The sequence below is a fragment of the Coregonus clupeaformis genome, chromosome 16, assembly GCF_020615455.1.
Source record: "Coregonus clupeaformis isolate EN_2021a chromosome 16, ASM2061545v1, whole genome shotgun sequence".
In the NCBI taxonomy this organism is placed as follows: domain Eukaryota; kingdom Metazoa; phylum Chordata; class Actinopteri; order Salmoniformes; family Salmonidae; genus Coregonus; species Coregonus clupeaformis.
This window is the reverse complement of record NC_059207.1, coordinates 42,456,111-42,479,285: the sequence shown is the minus strand read 5'-3', so window position 1 is coordinate 42,479,285 and position 23,175 is coordinate 42,456,111. Positions and strand designations below refer to the sequence as shown.

Sequence of the window (23,175 nt, the reverse complement as noted above, 5' to 3'; positions counted from 1 at the left end):
CGAAATGTTTGTCTATCTACCCACTCCTGAATGAAATAAATACTAAATAGAAACCTTGAATCTCCTTTTTGAGTGCTGACCAGCTACACAATTTTGGTCTGTGCCAATCAATCATCAATCCACTGTGCATTGGTAAATACAGTATACTGACCCTTGAGCCGTTCACCCCCTGTGCTCCTATCATGCCTGTCACACCTGGAGCCCCCTGTTTGGGCACATACAGTACATATGTGAATATGCAAACATAAAAAAACTACCATCGTCCATTGTCTTCCTCTGCAAGTGGTACGTCTGCACTGATTTGTCAAGTGTGTTCTGACTGCGGAGGTAAAGTAGGTAGATGTGATAGTAACCGTCAGTGCTTGCATGGGACTCCTACACTCACCATTGGCCCGAGTGGACCTTGGGCGCCATCATACCCAGAATCGCCCTGAAAAACAGTTAACAAGAAGAGAGTCATGTAGAGGGACACCTGTACCAGTTGTTTTTTGTCCGGGGCAACAACAAAAGTGTGAGCTGTTGGGGGTACTGGAGGACTGGAGTTGGGAACCACTGATCTAGGACACCCCACCATCAAATAGTGTGGATGCATGGATTGTAACACAGTTGTGTTCCATAAGGATTATTGATTGTTATGCAAAGTCTTACCTGAGGCCCAAGTGGCCCTGAAAACCCTTGGACTCCTCTTTTACCAACCGGCCCCTGAAATTAAAACAGTTACTGTATGATGCACAAGCTTTATAAACCACAACATCTTTATTACCCACAGTACAGTCAATACAACAGCACTTGTCAGCATTTGAGAGCTGAATTAGGGCCAGAGGATGGAAGTGTTCTACTCACAAGTGGGCCAACAGAACCTGGTTCCCCTGGCTCCCCTTTAGAACCCTGGAGAACATAACAAGAAATATGTCTACACTTGGGGAAAACTACAGTACTAAGCATAGGCTACAAGATGATAATGAAAAGTGAATTAATATATTTAATATAATATATACAATTATTCTAAGTATGCCTATGATAGTGAAACCACAAAAAAATACAAGCATGTTCTAAACAGGCTTGGATGAGTTGAAAAGAAACCAGCTCTAGTGTTGAGTAAAGCGTCAATTTCCTTCCACTAGAGGGCAGTGCAATAACACTTTTATGGACGTGTAGCGCAACATCAGCCTACTTCCACTTTGAGGACAAAATAGGTTTAAAGAGTAGCAATTTTGATATTTAAAAAGTTACCTTCTCTCCAGTCTTCCCTCTGTCTCCACATGGACCTATCTCACCAGTGAAACCCTGTAGTTCAGTGAGGAGAGAGACAGAGGAGACATGCCAGTGATGTTACCATAAACCAGGGCTCTCCAGCCCTGTTCCTGGAGAGCTACCCTCCTGTAGGTTTTCACTCCAACCCTAATCTAGAACACCTGATTCTAATAATTAGCTGGTTGATAAGCTGAACAAGGTTAGTTACAACTGGGGTTGGAGTGAAAACCTACAAGAAGGTAGCTCTCCAGGAACAGGGTTGGAGACTCCTGCTATAAACCAACATGTATGACCATGGGGTTTGCAGTGTCCCCTAGTGCCACCAGCTGGTGACTGGTGGCATGTTTGGGAACCAGGCAGCTTCACACACAAATGTGGAATCGGTCATCATCATCACAGGGGAATAGAACACAGTAACTAACAGACTCTAGATGATGACGGCTTATTAGACGGCTTATTACTAGAGCATGTCTCATGGTTTTCCAGGTTCTGTGACAAGGAAAAGCTCCTGGACCTACTGTCATACTGGTTGTTTCCACTGACTGGGTATACTGTATTAACTGTGAGATCTGACCATAGGCACAGTTTGGAGAAGGGTGCTTGTTTGACAGCCACTTCCCTGCACTAATCGGACATTTTGCTACTGAATAGTACTGAGTACCGTACAGACATGTAGTGTACTGTGCCTTAAACTGGTATTCTCACCTCATCTCCTCTCTCCCCTAGAGGAGCATTCTCTCCCTTATAGCCTATAGGACCCTGAAATAGAAACCATCGCCATTACAGTCATAGAAGTCCATACTTTCTTTCTCATTTCATTCTAATCAAATCTTGTCTTGTATGAGTTGATTTTACTCAGTTAAAATGTATAGACTGACTGTAAATAATGTATCATCTGATTGTCTTTGGTGTTACCTGAAACCCAGGGAATCCCAGTGGTCCTGGCTGTCCATCCAGGCCATGTCCACCATCTCTGCCCCAGGTCCCTGCTCGACCTGACACGCCCTTTGGCCCAGGGTAACCCTGGCACAGACATAACACCAGGCATGATTCATACGTTTAGCTGCTTAGAACAAAACTTCAGAGAAGACTAGGAGATCTCAGATGGCAGACAATACTGAGCCTTGAATGTGCATTAACCACTAGGAGAACATTTGTATAACAAGTTGCTAGTTGTATTGTTAATATTACCATGTCTCCCCTGTGTCCTGGCATTCCTCTATGTCCAGGATCTCCAGGAATGCCCTGCAGAAAAATAAAAAAATATGTTTTATTGTCACATACACGGGATAGGTGGAGAGAAACATCGACTGATTTTTCACCTTGTCGGCTCAGGTATTCGAACCAGCGACCTATCGGTTACTAGCCCAACGTCACCTACACTTGCATGAATGTCTTTGCATTGATAAGTTCATGCAAGGGCATATGACCATAATTCATTTGTGATTAGTGTACTGTAAATGGATATATCACTCACTGGTAGGCCAGGTTTTCCCATTTCCCCTATCGGTCCAGTAGGTCCCTGTTCTGTCTGAGGATTTAATAGGAAGAGGTCCATCAGTAACACACTCAGACACACACAGCCTCTTTGACCCACTGTAGTGCAGCTAGTACACATAACAGAGTTGTGATACTTACAGGCCAGCCTGCCTGCAGCAACTGGAAGAAGGATGATCGCTGGAAAAAAACAAGCAGAGATCATTGGCATAATATAGGACGGAGAGTTGTTACATCATGTGAACGAAACCTGCCTTACGACAATAACACAACTTCCCCATGTCTAGCTAACAACAGCGTGATAAAACTACATTGTAATGCAGACACTGCTGTACTGTATATAATGGCAAGAATGGTAATGTAGTTATTTCTTTATGGAGAACAGATGTGTTAAGCTCCCAGGTAGATTTGGGCTCATACAGGCTCTACTGCAACACTATTACAGTATATGGAATAAGTGCCAGCTACTTCACCCAGATACTGCTGAGAGGGAAACACGCAACTGTTTGCTCAAGGTCAAATCTCAACCATAATTTCTTGTAACACTTACGGCCGTTGCATTGAGATGCAGCCAAATGAAATAAGGGCAAAGTGTTGAGAGCCCCATGCAGTCTCCCTGCCTGCTCAGATGGTAGATAAGGGATGTGGCATTGGCACAGAGCATGCTGTCACTGTAAGCTGTGGGCTGGGTAAGTTGGAGGCAACTGACTCCCACAGAATTACACATAGGGCTTATATGAAACCGCCTTGGCTGCCTCTGCTTGGGTAGTGTTTGTCTTGGCCCAGAGCTCCGGTTCTGGTTCTGCTCCCCAGGGCAGAAGGCTTGCCTTGCATGCCCAGTTAAGGTGAAGCTCAGAAAGGATGAGAGGCCTGGACCTCCCCTAAATCTTGGTCTCCACAGACTGGCCTAGCTAAACTGAAGGGTGAGTGGGGGTTAACAGGCTGTCAGAGCCCCCAGTGTGCTCCCAGCAGCCAGCAACACTGTAGACCATTCACACAGCTCAGGGCCTTTAATCACTGCAGAGAGAGGGGGAATCCAGAGCACATAAGCTGACCGTTGCATCATACTGGCGGTTTCAGTTACAATTCTCCCTCCGCTGACACATCAAGCCTCATTACTGTAGTTAGCTACATCAGAGTGTTCCTGATGGAGCTGGAGACCTGCTTCAGTCTCATTCAGCTGTGGCCATCTAAACAGGCTTTAAGGCTCCAGCTAGAAACCACTGGGAAGGGGTTACACAAGCCAGCCCTGAAATAGAAGCAGGCTTTACCCCCAAATGATCACAGAGGGCCTTGAGTCTATAAAAACCTGCCTAGGTTTACATTTTCATTACATATGGAAAAACATGCACTTGCCTAATCTAATCACACATCAAGATGTTTATGTGGGAGATAAACACGACTTGAGAAAGTAAAGTTTGAATACAACGTATCCATTTGAAAATGAGATGCAGGGAGCTCTTGTGTATAAAATCCATACTAGTCTTGTGTATGTGTGTATGATTATAAGATACAACTTTTATGTTGTGTCACAAATTCATTGATCCTTAAAATATACTTCCAGTAACTTATCTGCCACGTTGACGCACTTACAGAATTGCAGCAATCAATTTTATTCAAGAAACAAAGCATTTAATTATTTTATGTAAATAATGTAATCAAACTCAACCATTGAGACTAAATATTGTATACAAGATGTCAAAACTGGAGCGATAAACGTTGTAGGGAAAAGACAAAGAGCAAACATATTATCACCCACAAAGCATTCACACACTGAAAACAAAATGTTTACCAAAATAACAATTATTTGGTTTATTTGGATGAAATGTTGATATATACTGGGGAATATAATCGCACAGAGCTTGTTTGTGCTCATAATGAGTGAGTCATGCTAATTTAGCCGGCTAATTTTAGCATTTAGACCTATAGTATCATCATAAGAATAATAAACTCAGCAAAAAAAGAAACGTCCCTTTTTCAGGACCCTTTCTTTCAAAGATAATTTGCAAAAAACTAAATAACTTCACATATCTTCATTGTAAAGGGTTTAAACACTGTTTCCCATGTTTGTTCAATTAACCATAAACAATTAATGAACATGCACCTGTGGAACGGTCGTTAAGACACTAACAGCTTACAGACAGTAGGCAATTAAGGGCACAGTTATGAAAACTTAGGACACTAAAGAGGCCTTTCTACTGACTCTGAAAAACACCAAAAGAAAGATGCCCAGGGTCCCTGCTCATCTGTGTGAACGTGCCTTAGGCATGCTGCAAGGAGGCATGAGGACTGCAGATGTGGCCAGGGCAATAAATTGCAATGTCCGTACTGTGAGACGCCTAAGACAGCGCTACAGAGAGACAGGACTGACAGCTGATCATCCTCGCAGTGGCAGACCACGTGTAACAACACCTGCACAGGATCGGTACATCCGAACATCACAGCTGCGGGACAGGTACAGGATGGCAACAACAACTGCCCGAGTTACACCAGGAATGCACAATCCCTCCATCAGTGCTCAGACTGTCCGCAATAGGCTGAGAGAGGCTGGACTGAGGGCTTGTAGGCCAGTTGTAAGGCAGGTCCTCACCAGACATCACTGACAACAATGTTGCCTATGGGCACAAACCCACCATCGCTGGACCAGACAGGACTGGCAAAAAGTGCTCTTCACTGACGAGTCGCGGTTTTGTCTCACCAGGGGTGATGGTCGGATTCGCGTTTATCGTCAAAGGAATGAGCGTTACACCGAGGCCAGTACTCTGGAGCGGGATCGATTTGGAGGTGGAGGGTCCGTCATGGTCTGGGGCGGTGTGTCACATCCTCCTCCCTCATGTGGTACCCTTCCTGAAGGCTCATCCTGACATGACCCTCCAGCATGACAATGCCACCAGCCATACTGCTCGTTCTGTGCATGATTTCCTGCAAGACAGGAATGTCAGTGTTCTGCCATGGCCAGCGAAGAGCCCGGATCTCAATCCCATTGAGCACGTCTGGGACCTGTTGGATCGGAGGGTGAGGGCTAAATGTCTGGGAACTTGCAGGTGCCTTGGTGGAAGAGTGGGGTAACATCTCACAGCAAGAACTGGCAAATCTGGTGCAGTTCATGAGGAGGAGATGCACTGCAGTACTTAATGCAGCTTGTGGCCACACCAGATACTGACTGTTACTTTTGATTTTGACCCCCCCTTTGTTCAGGAACAAATTATTCAATTTCTGTTAGTCACATGTCTATGGAACTTGTTCAGTTTATGTCTCAGTTGTTGAATCTTGTTATGTTCATACAAATATTTACACATGTTAAGTTTGCTGAAAATAAGCCAAGTTGACAGTGAGAGGACGTTTCTTTTTTTGCTGAGTTTATATACAACTGCCTTCAATTACAGCAACCTGGCTGGACTGTGGTATTAAGGAAAGCTGAAATGTCCAGTCCGAAATAGCCTGACTGGGGAGTCTGGTGAGAAAACTGCAATGGCTGAGTCACTGCCAGGGCCGGAGCCAGGGCCGGAGCCAGGGCCAGAGCAGTGGGCGGTGGTGGCTGCTGCTCTACTGTATAGCCTCCAACAGCATATCCAGGTGAACTGGGAGGTCAAGTTATTCTTCGACAGCACAGCACATACACCAAAACTGCATTGTTACATTAAGTTTTATAATACTCCCAGGCAGGCTGCTGTGAGATAGGTGGACACTGGGCAGACAGAAAGAATCTCACCCTGAAGTCCGTCCAATCCTCCTGGGAGTTCCTCCACAGGTAGAGGGTGGGTAGGCCTGGAGGACCTGGGAGGCCTGTCTCACCTCTCCTGCCCTCCTGCCCTCTGACACCCTGAGATCCCTAGGAAAGCAGAGATAAGAGAGCAGTCTATGCCAGTAAGTGATGGTCAACAAAGTGCAAGTCACAACAGGTACAGACATAGGATCTTAATTTGATCACCCTGTTGCAGGAGAACTTTCCTGCAATGCAGGAAATGTAAAACTGTGTATTTGAGGTTTAAAAAAGCTTCTGAAGTTTGTAATTTCCACTTTGAAACTTCAGATGATTTTCCCTTATGTATAGAACCAACACACACACTGAAAAAACACATTCACATACTGTATTTACCATAAAAATGACATTCATAAGTCATTTGGGGTTTACTCATCAATCAGCAGCATTACTGAAACATTTTAAAAACAATTATTTCACCAGTGATCTATTCCCTTACCTTGTCTCCCTTGAACCCAAGATAGCCTTCTTTGCCAGCACATCCCTGTAAACACGACAATGTGGTGAACATAGGGACAGATATCTACAGGAAGTTATAATAATACTGGAACAACCGGCAAAGATCACGGTTTGGCAATAGAACTTAAAGATGATGCAACAGAGTGGCTAAGTGTACATTTTGGTCTGCAGCAGCATATTACTGCCACATCTTTTTGAGATGTTTATTTTCTCTCCTGTAATTTTGTAGAATGCATATGAATCAGTCTGTGTCCATGTCATATGGGTAGATTTAACCACAGCGCTTGTACAGTATTTCCGTAACCTGTACTTATAAGCAATAAAAAATCAAAAGATTAAAGGGAGTTAGTTTTTTTGCATTACGTGAGCTGCAGTGGGGAATATTTGAATTAAAATTAAAGACAATTATTAAACCACTGATGTTTTCATTTTTCCAATAGAGACAAAGATATCAGTGTTTTACAAGAAAACCATAGCTGAATAAACCCCTGAAGTACTTCTCATGAGGAACAAATGGATGACTATTCTCTATTCTAAGATCCCCACTCATGTCAGTTTATTCTGCTTCCTGTCTCCATAAAATCATGTGTTCAGAACATCACTTTGCTTTTATGAAATCACTGACTTTGATTCTATGTGGCATGTAAGTCCTGGTGATATTTAAAGGATCTGAGTTTGAAAACAGATATCTATATGAGCATTTCTGACTCTAAAAACTGTCCCTAAGAGATTCTTACTTGTTTTCCTGGAGGGCCAACTGGCCCTAGAGGACCACTAAGGAGCCTGTAAATCTTGTTGTCAGATCCGACTATGACATCACCCTCACTGGGTGCCACTGTCAGCAAGCCTGTGTGGTCAGAGCCAGCCTTTCCGACCCCCTGACTGTTCCCCTGGCCCCTCTGTGTGAGAGAGCCACTACTAGTCCTTCCCTGCTCCACTGCAGGAGGCAACAGGTTCTCCTCCATGAGCACACTTGGGTCAGGGTGACCAGACTGGGATGGGCTCTTCTGGTCAGAGCCTTTCCTTTGGAAACTGGGGGAGGGGCCGGGGGAGTCCAGGTCGATGATGTCATGTTGTGGTCTGTCTTCTGCGTCTGTGGTGATGTTCTCATCCAAGGCTGTGACTGTATAGGGGGAATTGCTGTCATGGGCACCTGTATCCGTGTGGTGTAGGGTGAGGATAGAGGGGTCTGCATCATCAACTCCCACAAACCCATTCCCTTGTTGTTGTAGGGTGGCTGCGTGCTGGGAGATAGGAGAGTTGCCTTCTGGGAGGGAGGGATCCTACAAAGAGAGAAAGAGAAAACTATGGTTAATGGTTGCAGCCACATAACCAGATCCCCCTGATACACAGTGTCTAGAATGATCACTCACCCATAACAGATACATCTCTATCAAACAGTTCCATCAAATGAACAACAATTGACTGAAACAGCATTAAATAGGTAGACATTTCAACAATTACATGTTCTTTTTTTCACCTCAACATAAAAGGTGCGTACAGATGTAGGATCTTAATTTGATCACTCTTTTGTTGCTGAGAATTTTCCAGCAGGAAATGCAAACTTATTTAAGTTTTAAAAAGGCTTCTAAAGTTTGTAATTACCACTTTCAAAATTCTGATTTGATTTGCCCCAACGAAATATAATTATAATCCACATAGTAATTCACATTTCCTGTTGCTGCAGGATAATTTTCCTGCTGTAGTAAACTGGCTCAAATTAAGATCCTACATCTCTAATATAAAAACAGTACTGGTCGTTTTTTACTATAACCAATGCTGTGCATCACTTACATAAGTATAAAAATGGGTTATTAAGTCTGGGCCTGATGACCATGAACTTCAAAGAGAAACTGGGATTACATTAGAGATAACTGCACCCAGGTGAGTGGCAGAGCTTCAATCCACCTCACACTTGTTAGGCCTACTGCTGCTAGGTAGCTCTCTCTCTGCTCTCCCCCTCCCCTCTGTCTGTCCTTGATTGCAGGAGTGAAGTCTGGTGTGCGGGAGTCAGGGTTCCAGCTGCAGCTCATTCACCATAATCACCTCAGCCTTTAAGACCCGGTCAAACTTTCCACTCATCGTCAGATCATAGTCAAGACAACCATATATTTGGAACCTGACTCCTGCCTCCGCTTCACTCCTGCCACCACCATCCTGCTCTCCACTATCGGGCCTCCTTTGGACTCACCACGGACACTAGGACATTACGGTACCACACCTGCCCTGACCTGGATCTGTACCCTCCCTGTAACCTGGACTTGCTCTTCCCCATTTATTGGAAACCTGGACTATTGAACATTATAATAAACCTGTTAAAACTTCTCTGGCTTGGTGTACTTGTCTGCATTTGGGTTATATCCAGTTAAATCATAACAGTATGATCTGACCAACATGAACCCAGCAGACAGTAGCTCGGATACCACCCCAGAGTGCACTCAAATTTGGACTGCCATAGCCAATCAGGGCATTCTACTTGGCCAACATGATACCCTGTTTAAGACGATTGCTGAGGACAGTCAGGTGCTGCTTAATCAGGTTCAATTACTCACCAATCAAGTGTCTGCTCTTACTACCCCTTCAGCCCAGATCAGAGAGCCTTTTGTTCCTGCTCCAGAGCGCTATGACGGGAACATGGGAACCTGTGGCGATTTTTTGACTCAATGCTCGTTAGTGTTTGAACAACAGCCCCTCACCTACGCCTCAGAAAGAGCCCGTATTGCCTACCTTATCAACTCTACTAGCGGTTCCGCTCGTGCCTGGGGATCCCGCGGTCTGGGAGAGTCAGTCGGACATTTGCAACGCTTACGTGGCCTTCACCACGGAGATGAGGGGAAGGTTTTTGACCACCCCGTACGAGGCAAGGAGGCTGCGAAACGGTTGTTTTCTCTTCGGCAGGGGGCTCGTGAGGTGGCGGGAGATGGCAGTGGAGTTTCGGACTTTAGCAGCAGTGAGTGGTTGGAATGACGAGGCATTACAAGGAGTGTTCATCAATGCTTTGTCTGAGACTTTAAAAGATGAATTGGTGTCATATGATGAATCGCCTACGCTGGATAATCTTATTTCACTCACTATCAGGTTGGATAATCGGATTCGGGCGCCGCCGGGAGAGGAGTGTTAGTTCCAAGCAACCTGTCTGTCATCAACAAACTCCTCCCTGCATCGCCCCTACGGAGAGAGCCGTGTCTTCCCGAGTCGATACGAGGAGCACTGAACCCGAAGCCATGGAGGTGGGTCGTGCACGGTTGTCCTCAGAGGAGCGTGCACGTCGTATTCAGGCTCGGGTCTGCCTGTGTTGTGGAGAGGCTGGTCATTTCGTTCCTTCCCTGCCCAGTTCGATCCGGGGAAAAGGGGCCGCTCATCATTTATGGGAGAAGTTTTGGTGAGCCGAGCAGCGGATTCTTCCTCTTCTCCCCGCATTCTGCTCCAGGCATCCCTCCAGTGGCAGTCCCAGAATTTCTCTGTTAGTGCGCTGATTGACTCTGGTGCCGACGAAAGCTTTTTGGATAGAGAGTGGGCTCAACAAATGGATTTGGAGACTGTTCCTATGGACTGTCCGCTGCAGGCTAAGGGTCTAAATGGACAATTGTTGACCCGCATTACCCATCAGACTGTTCCTGTTTGTCTTAGAGTGTCGGGAAATCATCAGGAGAACATTCAATTCCATATTATCGACTGCCCACAGACTCCCCTGGTCCTTGGTATCCCCTGGCTCATAAAACACAATCCACACATTGATTGGGTGACAGGTAGCATTGTTTCATGGAGCACATTTTGTCATGTGAATTGTTTGTGTTCTGCTCAGACTCCTGCCAGTACTGTGCCTCAACCTCCACTGGAGTCCATGGATCTTTCTGCTGTTCCTGACGTGTATCATGACCTGGCATCCGTTTTCTGCAAACACAGAGCTACTTCTCTTCCTCCTCACCGCCCTTACGACTGCGCCATTGACCTCCAGCCAGGAGCCCCGCTCCCAGCAGTCGCCTGCACAATCTCTCCCGGCCGGAGACGGAGGCTATGGAGAACTACATTCGGGACTCCTTGGCGGCAGGTATTATGCGTCCTTCCTCGTCACCTGTAGGAGCGGGATTCTTTTTTGTTGCTAAGAAGGATAAGACCCTCAGACCCTGTATTGATTACCGTGGACTTAACAACATCACCATTAAGAACAAGTATTCTCTGCCTTTGATTAATTCTGCTTTTCCCCTCCTTCATGGTGCTACCATCTTTACGAAACTGGATCTACGAAATGCGTATCACCTGGTGCGCATTCGTAAGGGTGATGAATGGAAGACTGCCTTCAACACACCCTTGGGACATTTTTGAGTATCGGGTTATGCCTTTTGGGTTGTCTAATGCCCCTGCTGTTTTTCAGGCACTAGTCAATGATGTCCTTCGGGACATGTTGAATCGGTTTGTTTTTGTCTATCTGGATGATATCTTGATTTTCTCAGAGTCCTCCCAGGAACATGAACTGCATGTGCGCCAAGTGTTGCAAAGGTTGTTGGAGAACAAACTGTTTGTGAAGATGGAGAAATGTGAATTTCATGTGTCTGAGACCTCTTTTGGGTTACATCATAGCTCAGGGGAGCTGCGGATGGACCCAGCTAAGATCTCTGCTGTCACGGACTGGCCAGCTCCCTCTACCCGCAAAACAACTTCAACGATTCCTGGGGTTTGCAGAACTTCTATAGGAGGTTCATCAAGGACTACAGCCGCATTGCGGCGCCACTCACCGCCTCACCTCCATCTCACGACCGTTCGCTTGGAATGAAGGGGCCGAATCAGCGTTCGAAGAACTGAAGCATCGCTTCGCCTCGGCTCCCATTCTGATGCAGCCGACCCCGACCGCCAGTTTGTCGTGGAGGTGGATGCATCCGACACTGGGGTAGGTGCAGTGTTGTCACAACGTTCTCCTGAAGATAACAAACTGCATCCCTGTGCTTTTCTCTCAAGGAAACTTTCTCAGGCAGAGAGGAATTATGATGTTGGGAAATCGTGGAACTGCTCGCCCGTTAAGCTGGCTCTCGAGGAGTGGCGACATTGGTTGGAGGGGCGGAACAACCCTTCATCGTTTGGACGGATCATAAGAATCTGGCTTACCTCCAGTCAGCGAAGCAGCTCAACCCCCGTCAAGCCAGGTGGGCACTATTTTTTGGGAGATTCAATTTTCTCTGTCTTACCGTCCTGGGTCACGCAACGTCAAGCCTGACGCCCTGTCTCGTGTTCATTCGGCTGTTGATACTGGTAGTAACCCTGAACCCATTTTGCCTCCTACCTGCAGTATTGCAGTCATCACATGTGACATCGAGGGGATTGTTAGACAGGCTCAACATCATCAAGCTGACCCTGGGAGGGGTCCTCCTAACCGGATGTTTGTCCCCTGAGTCTGCTCGCTCCCAGGTACTTCAGTGGGCTCACTGCGTCTCCCTTACCTGTCACCCTGGAGTTTCGCGGACCCTTGACTTTTTGCGACGGAAGTTCTGGTGGGCCACGATGGCGGAGGCGGACACTCGAGCCTTCATTGCTGCTTGTACGGTATGTGCACGAGTAAAAACTCCACCCAGGCCAGCGCTGGTCATCTACGACCTCTACCTATACCCAGCCGGCCCTGGTCGCATATCGCTATGGATTTTGTCACTGGACTTCCCCCTCATCTGGTAAGACTGTCATTCTTACGGTGATTGATCGTTTTTCTAAGTTCGCTCATTTTTTGGCCCTACCTAAACTGCCCACTGCCAGAGAGACGGCTGATATTTTGGTTGAACATGTGTTCCGCTCTCATGGTCTACCCACGGATATTGTCTCTGACAGGGGTCCCCAGTTTGTCTCCCCAGGTGTGGAAAGCTTTCTGTAAAGCTTTGGGCATTACATCCAGCCTGTCCTCTGGATATCACCCCCAGACCAACGGGCAAGCCGAGAGAGCGAACCAGGAGATGGAGACCGCACTTCGCTGTGTCACTGGGTCTAACCCTGGGTCATGGAGCTCCATGCTCCCCTGGGTGGAATATGCTCACAACACCTTGACTAACGCTTCCTCTGGTTTGTCTCCTTTTCTGTGTGCTCTGGGTTATCAACCTCCCCTGTTCCCTTCCCAAGAGAGGGAACTTGCGGTACCCTCGGTGCAGTCCCATCATGCGCCGCTGCTGCAAGGTCTGGAGGAAGGCCAGGGTAGCTCTGTCCCGAGCCGCGTACATGCAGAGGCAAGCCAACCGGTCACCCGGTCCCAGGCTCCCGGTTACTCTCCTGGTCAAGAGGTATGGCTGAAGTCACGGGACCTTCCATTGAAGGTGGAGTCGAAGAAGATGGCGCCTCGTTTTATAGGACTGTTCAAGATACTGTCTATTGTTAACCCCTGCGCGGTTAAGCTACAGCTTCCTGCCTCCTACGGGTTCATTCCACCTTTCATGTTTCCCAGATTAAGCCTGTGTCGGTTAGCCCTTTGTGCCCGCCTCTCGTCCCCTCCTCCGCCCAAGATCGTGGGTGGGGGTCCGGTCTACACTGTCCGGCGACTTCTGGATGTTCGCCGCCGGGGTCGTGGTTTCCAGTACCTGGTGGATTGGGAGGGTTATGGTCCTGAGGAACGTTCCTGGGTGCCCAGGAGCTTCATTGTGGATCCTGCTCTGGTTCGTGAGTTTCATAGGTTACATCCTGATAAACCCTGTCGGCCGCCAGGTGGCGTCCGTAGAGGGGGGGTACTGTTAGGGCCTACTGCTGCTAGGTAGCTCTCTCTGCTCTCCCCCTCCCCTCTGTCTGTCCTTGATTGCAGGAGTGAAGTCTGGTGTGCGGGAGTCAGGGTTCCAGCTGCAGCTCATTCACCATAATCACCTCAGCCTTTAAGACCCGGTCAAACTTTCCACTCATCGTCAGATCATAGTCAAGACAACCATATATTTGGAACCTGACTCCTGCCTCCGCTTCACTCCTGCCACCACCATCCTGCTCTCCACTATCGGGCCTCTCCTTTGGACTCACCACGGACACTAGGACATTACGGTACCACACCTGCCCTGACCTGGATCTGTACCCTCCCTGTAACCTGGACTTGCTCTTCCCCATTTATTGGAAACCTGGACTATTGAACATTATAATAAACCTGTTAAAACTTCTCTGGCTTGGTGTACTTGTCTGCATTTGGGTTCTATCCAGTTAAATCATAACAACACTGGCCTCTCCTACAGAAGACAATGGGCCTTTATCTGTAATAAGCTAGCATTGCATTGCATCTCTCTCTCTCTCTCTCTCTCTCTCTCTCTCTCTCTCTCTCTCTCTCTCTCTCTCTCTCTCTCTCTCTCTCTCTCTCTCTCTCTCTCTCTCTCTCTCTCTCTCTCTCTCTCTCTCTCTCTCTCTCTCTCTCTCTCTCTCTCTCTCTCTCTCTCTCTCTCTCTCTCTCTCTTAGATGAGCGGATACTTGATCTCCCTGGGTCTGAAACTATTTGTCCAACTAATCTCCTCAACCTCCCTATAGCTCTGCCTTTCATCCTCAGGCTGAGCCCTAGAGTGGAAGCACTGTATTGGAGGAGGCAGAGCACTAACAGAACAATAGTGCTGGTGAGAGCCTTGCACACGTCAGGCACAATCTTACTATAGGAGGTTTGATGCCGTATGGAAACACTGTGGGAAAATACACTGTTAACATCTGACAGAGAGGCACCATACTTGGCCCACTGCCAGTGGCTGCAGGAGAATTGAACAGAGTTCGATGAGTGAGTGGGGTCTGGAGGTGTGGAGCTCTGCTCTACAGTGTGAACTGGAGGTGAGCATGTGGCCAGGGAATACAGTACTCTGTAGTCCAGACTCTTTGATCTCTGCAGTAGGCCAATATGGATCCCTGGTATTCATCTCAGCATAATACAGTACATACTTTACAAACTCACATTGATTATAAAGTCATAAATCATGCATGTATCTCTAAACACATCTTACCAGATAGACACACAAAACATTAGAATTCCATAAAATATAATTTGCTTTTCCAATAGTGCAAACAAACACAAAACCCTGGTGACAGATCATTTGTGTAATAGCTAAACATATATAACGTATAAATGAACCTATATAAATATAAACTATCTAGCTATTTGTATGCTTCCCGAACAGTGATTGACTGATGAGATGAGTGCATTATTCCTGTATCATGTAGCAGTGAGGTTTGAATGGGGACCGGTGCATTCTACAGCCAGGAAATGGTTTCATTACGGGGAAGACGTATAGCTGACAAGGTCATCGCTACGGTCAGACTGGAAAATGTAAACAAAGACTATGTCACCCAGAGACTTTAGTATGACAGAGCACCATGTGAGAGACTCCTGAAGGAAGGGCCAGCCCGCTGGCCCCCAGGCAGGGGAGAATCTGTATCCAATGGGCTGACCTAACAGTAAATTATGATGGAGGACCATCAATCTTAGACACAGGTAAGAGGATGATCTTCACCGGCCATGTGTTTAAAAATGCAGCTGGGCAAATACACTCCATCATCCCAAGCTTTATATAATCATCAGAGATGTTATGAGGACGTGTCCTGTATTAGAATTATTCGAGCAGGAAATGGGATATTTGCAGAAGAGTAAAAAGAGGGATGAGCACATGATGTAATTCAAAGAGGAGATACAACAGTGGGGTCAAAGATGTCCCAGGTCCCTAGAATTAATAATGTATATTTGACATTTTCCTTTGTTCTGTGAGTATCATTTCTATACCACATCTTGTGTTGTTGTCACATTCTATTTTAGGATAGATCACTACAGATTACAGAATTTCTGATGTTCTACAACAAGGCCATAAGAAAACCTTTGTTTAAAAAGGATGTACCCACATGTGCTGGCAATGAAGCAGCTTGCTTCATATGGATCTGTTTAGAGGAATCTCTGTCTTCTGGCTAAAGTATAATACCCCATGATGAACTAAATAACACCAAAGAAAATCTTTCTAAGGCAAAAACAAGCATGTCAATGTCTATGATAGACGTAAAGTAAACAAACCATGGGCTAATAACCAGGATGAACATACATACACTGTACTACAGTACATCAACACAATCACAACAGTGGATGTTACATCTGGTATTTCTAAGCAGTTCTGTATTTATCACCTGGGGACAATAGTGTTCCTGTAGTCAGCACAGCAGCAAATGTATTTGACATTAAAGTCTACAATCTGATCATCACAACTATGAACTATATAGTAGTGAATTCTCCCTATAGTATCTAAATGGTCTGGTGGTTCCCTACCATGTAAGATGCTCTCCATTGACCCTCCACACACAGTCCAAGGAGGAAATAATCCATCATTAAGCAGCCCAGTATCCAGGTAAAACACTGCATGGCTACAGGACAGTAAGAGGTGAGCATCACTCCTACTACACCCCTCCTAGTCCACAGGAGTCTTCCCAGGCAGAGTATGCAGTGCTCTCTCCTAGTGCCCTCCCCGTGAGCAGGAACACATAGACACACCCTGGGCTGAGCTCCCACTCCCAGTCTCCCACCCACAGCTGGGCATGGCTGCCTGGGGTGGGGTGGGTTGGGGTGTGGTGTGGTGGCTGGGTGGGGTGGCTTGGTGATGTGGGGTGGGATGAGATGAGGTGGGGGGGCTGTGTGGGTGGGGTGTGGTGGGGTGGGGTGTGGTGGAATGGGGTGGGGTGGGGTGGCTGGGTGGGTAGGGGTGGCTGGGGTGGGTGGGGTGTGGTGGGCTGTGCCAGGCTAAGCCAGGGGACAGGAGGATGGATGACCATCACCTCATCACTCTATCATGGCTGCCCGAGGCACAGGTGGATCTTAGGACTTCCACCACTAGACTTCTAGTACTAAGTGATATGAATGTATGCGCTAATGTTGTATAATTAAACATACCAAGAGGTGAATGAGATAACTTGGTGGGAAAATAGGAAGGATCACACACATTCTGTAGATGGAGTCCAATTACTACTGGTAAAGAGACTTCAGAGCTGTTGAAATGACACAGAGAGGCCACAGAGACAGATGTAATATATAAAACCACAGCTAATGATCTGACGGAGGCTATTACAATTATTATGCTGGAGACCTACAGCACTCAGAATCAAAGCAGCAGTGACCACAAGGTCATTAAAACAGGAGGGATTATGGGTATTAATAAGAAACCATGGCAATAGCATAAACCAAGGGAAACCACTACAGAATATGCTTTACTTAAGAGTGGGAAAAATCTCTTGAGGTTTTCCCCATTTTCACTAGACTGGAGACATAAGAGGAAAATCCCTTAGCAAATAAACTTCCATCAGTCCCATCACCAATCTACACAGGTTTGCTAACTGCTTCCAGAGCCTCTGTCCATGGAATAAGCTGCTCTCTACACTTACCACATCGAGGCTAGGTATACGCAGTATATAGCATGTGGTTTCCATTAAAACATAAGGTGAGAGAACACATTTTTCTCATGTACATTTTAGCAAGGGTGTGAATAGAGATGGGAGACAATAGGCTAGTAATAAAGCAACCCTTTTTCAGCACCTCCCTCTCTTCTCATATTCTTTTTTATTCGGCTGAAGTGGGTTTAACTAAATGATAGCCCAGTGAATATGATTACAGGTTTCAGTGGTCTGAGGTCAAAGTCGCAGATGATAGACTGGGACGAGAGATGAGAACACAGAGCTGTGTGATACAGTACCAGCTCAGAGCAGAACTCCCACAAGCCTGGGCCATTATTACTCTGCTCACTAGTGAGGTACAGTAGCTTAGCAACCATGAGTCATAACCGCTTCTTTCTTGTTCCTCCGTTTTTGTCATTTCAATGATGTGACTTACAGTATAAGCTACCATAGATGGATGCGTGCAGTACAGCGACAAACCTGTGGATGAATGTCCCAATCTAATATGCTGATAAATGGCAGAACAGTCAAGAAATGTTATTTGGAACCTGCTACTTGGGATACAATGTAATAAAACACCACATAAGGTTGTGAGTCATGAGGTTGTGGTTTGGGAGAAATAGTTGGCAAGTTGTAAATGGTATTGCTCTTGGGCTGATGTCTGATCTAGATTTGCCTTGATTTTTGCTAAATGGCCCCTGACCTGCAAGCTCACCTTTTATTCTATTGCCCCTTGTAAAGTCATCCTCTAATGATGGTTCATTAGCAGGTTAACCTATGTGTTAGTGACAGCGTGGACATCAGATCAACAGTCCCCTCACTTTCACTTTCAGCACAGAGGTTGTAGGGTAATGGATAATGGAAATAGACCTCATCTGATCCTGAGTTTAAGTACTTCTGAATTATGATCCAGAGGCTCTTCGGCACCTTCTGTGGCCCATATCGCTCATCTTAAAAGGACAGAGTGAGTACACATCCTGTGGGGGTATTATGGGGGTCAGACAAGAAAATGTTTGTGTCACACTCAATTTGACCTCTCAACAAGTGAAGTGGAGCCCACAAGGCTGCCTGCAAATCTTAACACTTTGAGTTGAAGTTATAAATCAGTACTTCCCCCCATTTAGTGGTTGACTGATGATCTAAGACAGGTATGGACTGGTGAAACTATCATTGTTATACTAAAGGTATGTTACTCTGGGCATTTGAGGACTCTAAGCAAGCAAGGCCAGTTCAAGAAAACAGTGAAAACCCTTAATGCACTCCTCAAACATGCTGTGTACGTAAAACAGATTAACAAAGGCAGTAAATATTTTTAATGTATAGTACACCCAGAGATAATTTAAACAGAGCATCATCAAGTCTAGAACAGCCATGGGCAACCAGATTTCAATAAAACAAAGAAATGCCAACTTGAACACATAATCTATAATGAGGAAAACTTATTGTCAAATGTTTAAAATAACAAGTATACACTGCTAATTCTGAAGTATGCACTTGGTCTTTTTAAGCCTATAGTAAAGAGCCTGCGAGGTGGGTAATGACTTTTGAGGTCAGCTGGTAAAAGTACTCTGGATGTATATGTGAGCTGCAGTGCAGTGTGTGAGACCCAGGGCCAGGGCAGCCCCATATCCCTCCCTGATGGGGCGTTTGTCAAAGCCAGCACTGCTTTCAGCACACACACACTGCTCTGAAGAGGCCGGCTGTGAACCAGGCTTTTTCCCAGTACTCTAATGAATCACAGCCTTCCCCATTAGGAAAATAAAACTAGAGCTTTATGGCGACAAATGAGAAATCAGTGGAATCCCCTCACCTCACCTCCATCAATGATACACTATCCAGATTGTTCAGGCAATATCTCTAACCAACCACTCCTTCTGTCACTTATTTGCCTTTCATTGTGTTGTAAGCATAGATTACTACAACTGTTACCACTGGTACACTGGAAGCCTGTTCGAAACACATGTGAGGGACCCATTATCCCCTAATGCACTATCATTCAAAAGAGATTAAAGACTTTAAACACAGGCAAATCAGTGGCTTTTGTCTAAATTGGGCTGACTCACATGGCTTTACATCAACTACTGTTCATGACAATGAAACTTATCTCCCTATCAAAGGTACTCACCATGACAGCATCCACTTTATCTGTGGAACTCTCTCTGGAACTCCCTGTAATGTTTGTGAAGTCATCTAGCAGGTCACCAGAGGACAACTCGACATCCTAAAATATTGAGAAATAAAAATAAAAAGGCAGTAGATGTAAAATAATCGATCTAAATGCATATTGTATAATACATTCTCATTTTTAATCCCAGTATAAATTACATACATATTGTCTGAATTTTTTATGAAATATAATAATACAGTAATGATAAAATATCTTGATATTTCAGAGAGGACTTCAAAGTGCTGTAGTTAGTTAGTACCTGGTGTGTGTGGGGTGTCCTGGGGGAGCGTGGAGCTTTGGGGGCTGGTCCGTCACACACAGGGAGGTGGAGCTTACAGTGGTGTCTGGCTGCGTCGGGGTCACCCATCACAAAGGTCATCTGTCTCAGAGCACCCTGAGACAGACAGACAGACCGACAGGTTGAACAGAATAACAGACAGGTAGAAACCTGAAACTCTGTTGCTGAAAGGTGAAGCCTTCCTTCCTCAGACACACAGGAAGGAAGGCTTCACCTTCCACCTACCACCCCAGCCTAATTACTTACAACAGTCACAGTCTAAAGTACTGGATTATCTCACTGAGATTTATTTAGGACAGGTCAATTGGACAAGTGTAAATACCCAAGGAAATCCCAACCCTGACCATGAAGTTCCCATACCATCCCTTCCAACCAGCCCAGCCAGCTGTTCCTAACCTTTACTCTTTGCAGTACAGTAGGCTGAGATCATCTAGATACTTTGGCAGTACTGTGATAGTAATATAGGAACTGACTAGAGCCAATAAGATATGGCAACCAAACTCTGCCTGTGTCCGTCCGTGATGAATTGGCACCGAGAGTAACGGCTCTGGATTAAATTAAAGTGAAGAGGAGCTGGTTTCAGAAGAATCAGTAAACTCTCTCTTGGAGGATTAATGAGCAGGCAGAGAGAATGACCAGATTCCCTATAACTATTTCTGTTTACATTTTGTTACATCACTTAAGATGACAAAGCTCATTGCATGACTGAATTCGAAAGATACATTCTGGATTGATGATATATAGTATTACAACTGCAGAAAACCAACAGCAAATTAAGTGAAATCATTCTCACTGAGTAAGTCAAGCTGACAACTGCCTAGTAATTGGTGAGACGGGACAGTAACTTCTCTCTACTGCCATCGAGTGGCAGGCACCTTCTCTCTGAACATATCTAGTGCTTGAAATCATAATGAGAAATAGAAAAATATTCAGATTATTATTTATTATATACTGTTACATTACTAGTGAATACTGTAGATGAAAGTGAGAGTAACATTTGAGCATCTGAGAAACCCTTACTTCAAATGGGGTCTCAAAGCCCTCTATGATGCCTCCCAGCATCAGCAGTCCATCAGTGGTAATGTCCTGTCCAGGGTAGGTCCAGTTCACCCTCTCCACCAGCTCACAGTCCACATAGAGGGCCAGCCAGCTGGAGGACACACCTACAGAGACCTGGTGCCACAGGCCGTCGGGCAGCATACCTACTGGGAACCTAGAGGGACAGGACGGGAGGGGTTACTGGACTCAGCTTCACAAACTTAATTTACTCGACTTGTATTGCCTGACTTATTATTTTTAGCTCCAAATGGAGCAAAGTACCTCAGCTTCATTTACTTAGATATACTGTACAAAAAGACAGAAAGACAGAATTCATCTTAACTAGGAGGTGAAACTAACAACGTACTCGTAATGTCTGTGGTGAGTGGAGACGAAGGTGACTGTGTGTGGGCTGAGACGGAGCTGCAGCTGGATGTGGCTGTAGGGATTGAGCATGGTGACCAGGCTACTCTCCTCCTGCTGAACACTACGCAGCTCCATCAGCACACTGAACTCATCTACAAACCTGGGAGGGAACACAATATAAATAACTTTAACAAAATGTTAATTTATGTCAGTATAATATAATAGTATGTTATGCAGAATAGTACCTTGGTCCAAATGCCTGGCGTGTGGCCATTGCCAGTGTGGCGTACAGGCCAATGTGAAGAGTCGGACACCTCTGGGTCATCACAGATAAGGATACATTAGTAGTGTTGACTGCCAGTTGGGACAGGAGCTCCAACACGTTCACCTTCTCTGTAGGAAGAACAGGACAAGACAGCAGCAATTCACTACACCTCTTACACCACTGAGTCCTCCCCTGGCCAACATGACAGATTGAACAGCGTTTCCATCCGGGTCTCATTCTCAGTTCTGCTCCCTTGACATCTCACCTCAAGCCTGCACTTCTCCACATGTAGTCACAGTAGAGCCAGTGTAATCATTTAGCAGAGCAGGGACACAGAGAGCAGTATTTTCTTTGAGTGCACACAGTGGGTGAGAAATGACGCCCTAATATTGTTCATTTATTTTTCAGTGAGGACTGGGGCAGCAGCCCAGAACGGAAACAGCCTTGAATGAAGGATGATGAACAAACAGACACTTTATCACCGCTGCGGAGAGAGGACCTCCGGCCATCAAGACGTTACCAGTAATGGATCCACAAAATGGTGCTGGAGGCATGCACTGTGTCACTTTTATTTTAAATAAGAATAGAATATGTTTCTAAACACTTCTACATGAATGTGGATGCTACTATCATTACGGATAATCCTGATTCATTCAGGATTTTCCGTAATCATGGTAGCATCCAAATGACGCAATACATTATTTACCATTCATTTCTATTGGGCACAAAACAATTTGAAACACAACCAAAACAAACAGCAAATGCATCCAACACATTTGTAGAGTCACAAGCTTGATGTAGTCATTGTGTGCTTGGAATATGGGACCAAATGCTAAACATTGACTACTTTAATACACATATAAGTGAATTTATCCCAATACTTTTGCTCCCCTAAGCCTCAAAGTAATTGTTTGATTTGAAATCCAAACTTTTGAAGTATAGAGTCAAAAGAAGAAAAAATGCTTCATTGCACCACATCTCAGTTATCCTACATGTTGGCTGTTAGTTTCACACCACAGTCTGGTTTTCATGCAGAGTGGGTACATCATCCATTCCATGGTTAACGATGTACGAGAAGCCAAGCAGAGGCTGGCTCAGTGTTTTGTCCTGTTGACCACCCAGCCCCGGCCTTGCCTCCCTGCCAGAAGCTCCCACAGCAACCCTAATGGATGATTCGGAGGTGAGCTGCAGAAATACCCATGGCAGAATTCATTTCTCTCGCTTAGTACCCCGGGGAGAGGGGATCTAGAGGAGTACTCCCTAAGTAACTTATCATGCCTACTATTCATTGTGATGACGGAGTTCGTGAGCTCATTCTCATGTTCTGGCATGCTTCATTTTGGCATGGTTTGACAAAAGCAGAACTTTCAGACAAATTCGATTTAGAAGATAAAGAGTTTGTCATTGCATGAAGTAAAAGTCATAGCTGCCATAATAGTAAAGAAGCAACCTAATGGCTAAAAGTTTAATTTCCAAAAGCTTCCAATTTTGTGAAAAAATAAGTTGATGTATGTTTTCCCAGGCACCTGTTGCATCTATAAATAAACTGATGCTGCAAAAGGAAAACTACTAACAGTGCCTTTTAGCCAGTAGCCAGCTAGGTGGTCATCTGAGAACTAATGCATTATTTAGAGAATAAATGTCCACCCATGATAATGACTCCACACAGCAATGGATAATGTAAAAAATATATATACATACACTACTGTTCAAAAGTTTGGGG

General features: G+C 45.4%; 1 protein-coding gene across 1 annotated transcript in view; it reads right to left on the bottom strand.

Moving 5' to 3' along the window:
• The window catches only part of si:dkey-61l1.4 (collagen alpha-1(I) chain), a 38,910-nt gene extending 17,342 nt beyond the window's left edge, over positions 1 to 21,568 (bottom strand). Inside the window, exons 1-18 of the mRNA XM_041900740.1 lie at positions 21,433 to 21,568; positions 21,189 to 21,347; positions 20,804 to 20,996; positions 19,745 to 19,879; positions 19,444 to 19,539; positions 7,711 to 8,256; positions 6,954 to 6,998; positions 6,464 to 6,583; positions 2,893 to 2,931; positions 2,732 to 2,785; positions 2,446 to 2,499; positions 2,170 to 2,277; positions 1,960 to 2,013; positions 1,234 to 1,287; positions 844 to 888; positions 649 to 702; positions 386 to 430; positions 152 to 205 (exon numbers count right to left, since the gene is read on the bottom strand). Coding sequence (XP_041756674.1) covers positions 152 to 205; positions 386 to 430; positions 649 to 702; positions 844 to 888; positions 1,234 to 1,287; positions 1,960 to 2,013; positions 2,170 to 2,277; positions 2,446 to 2,499; positions 2,732 to 2,785; positions 2,893 to 2,931; positions 6,464 to 6,583; positions 6,954 to 6,998; positions 7,711 to 8,256; positions 19,444 to 19,539; positions 19,745 to 19,879; positions 20,804 to 20,996; positions 21,189 to 21,347; positions 21,433 to 21,512 — 1,935 coding nt within the window. The 5' untranslated portion in view covers positions 21,513 to 21,568. The remainder of the gene's footprint in view (positions 1 to 151; positions 206 to 385; positions 431 to 648; positions 703 to 843; positions 889 to 1,233; positions 1,288 to 1,959; positions 2,014 to 2,169; positions 2,278 to 2,445; positions 2,500 to 2,731; positions 2,786 to 2,892; positions 2,932 to 6,463; positions 6,584 to 6,953; positions 6,999 to 7,710; positions 8,257 to 19,443; positions 19,540 to 19,744; positions 19,880 to 20,803; positions 20,997 to 21,188; positions 21,348 to 21,432) is intronic.
• Positions 21,569 to 23,175: the final 1,607 nt, after the last annotated feature.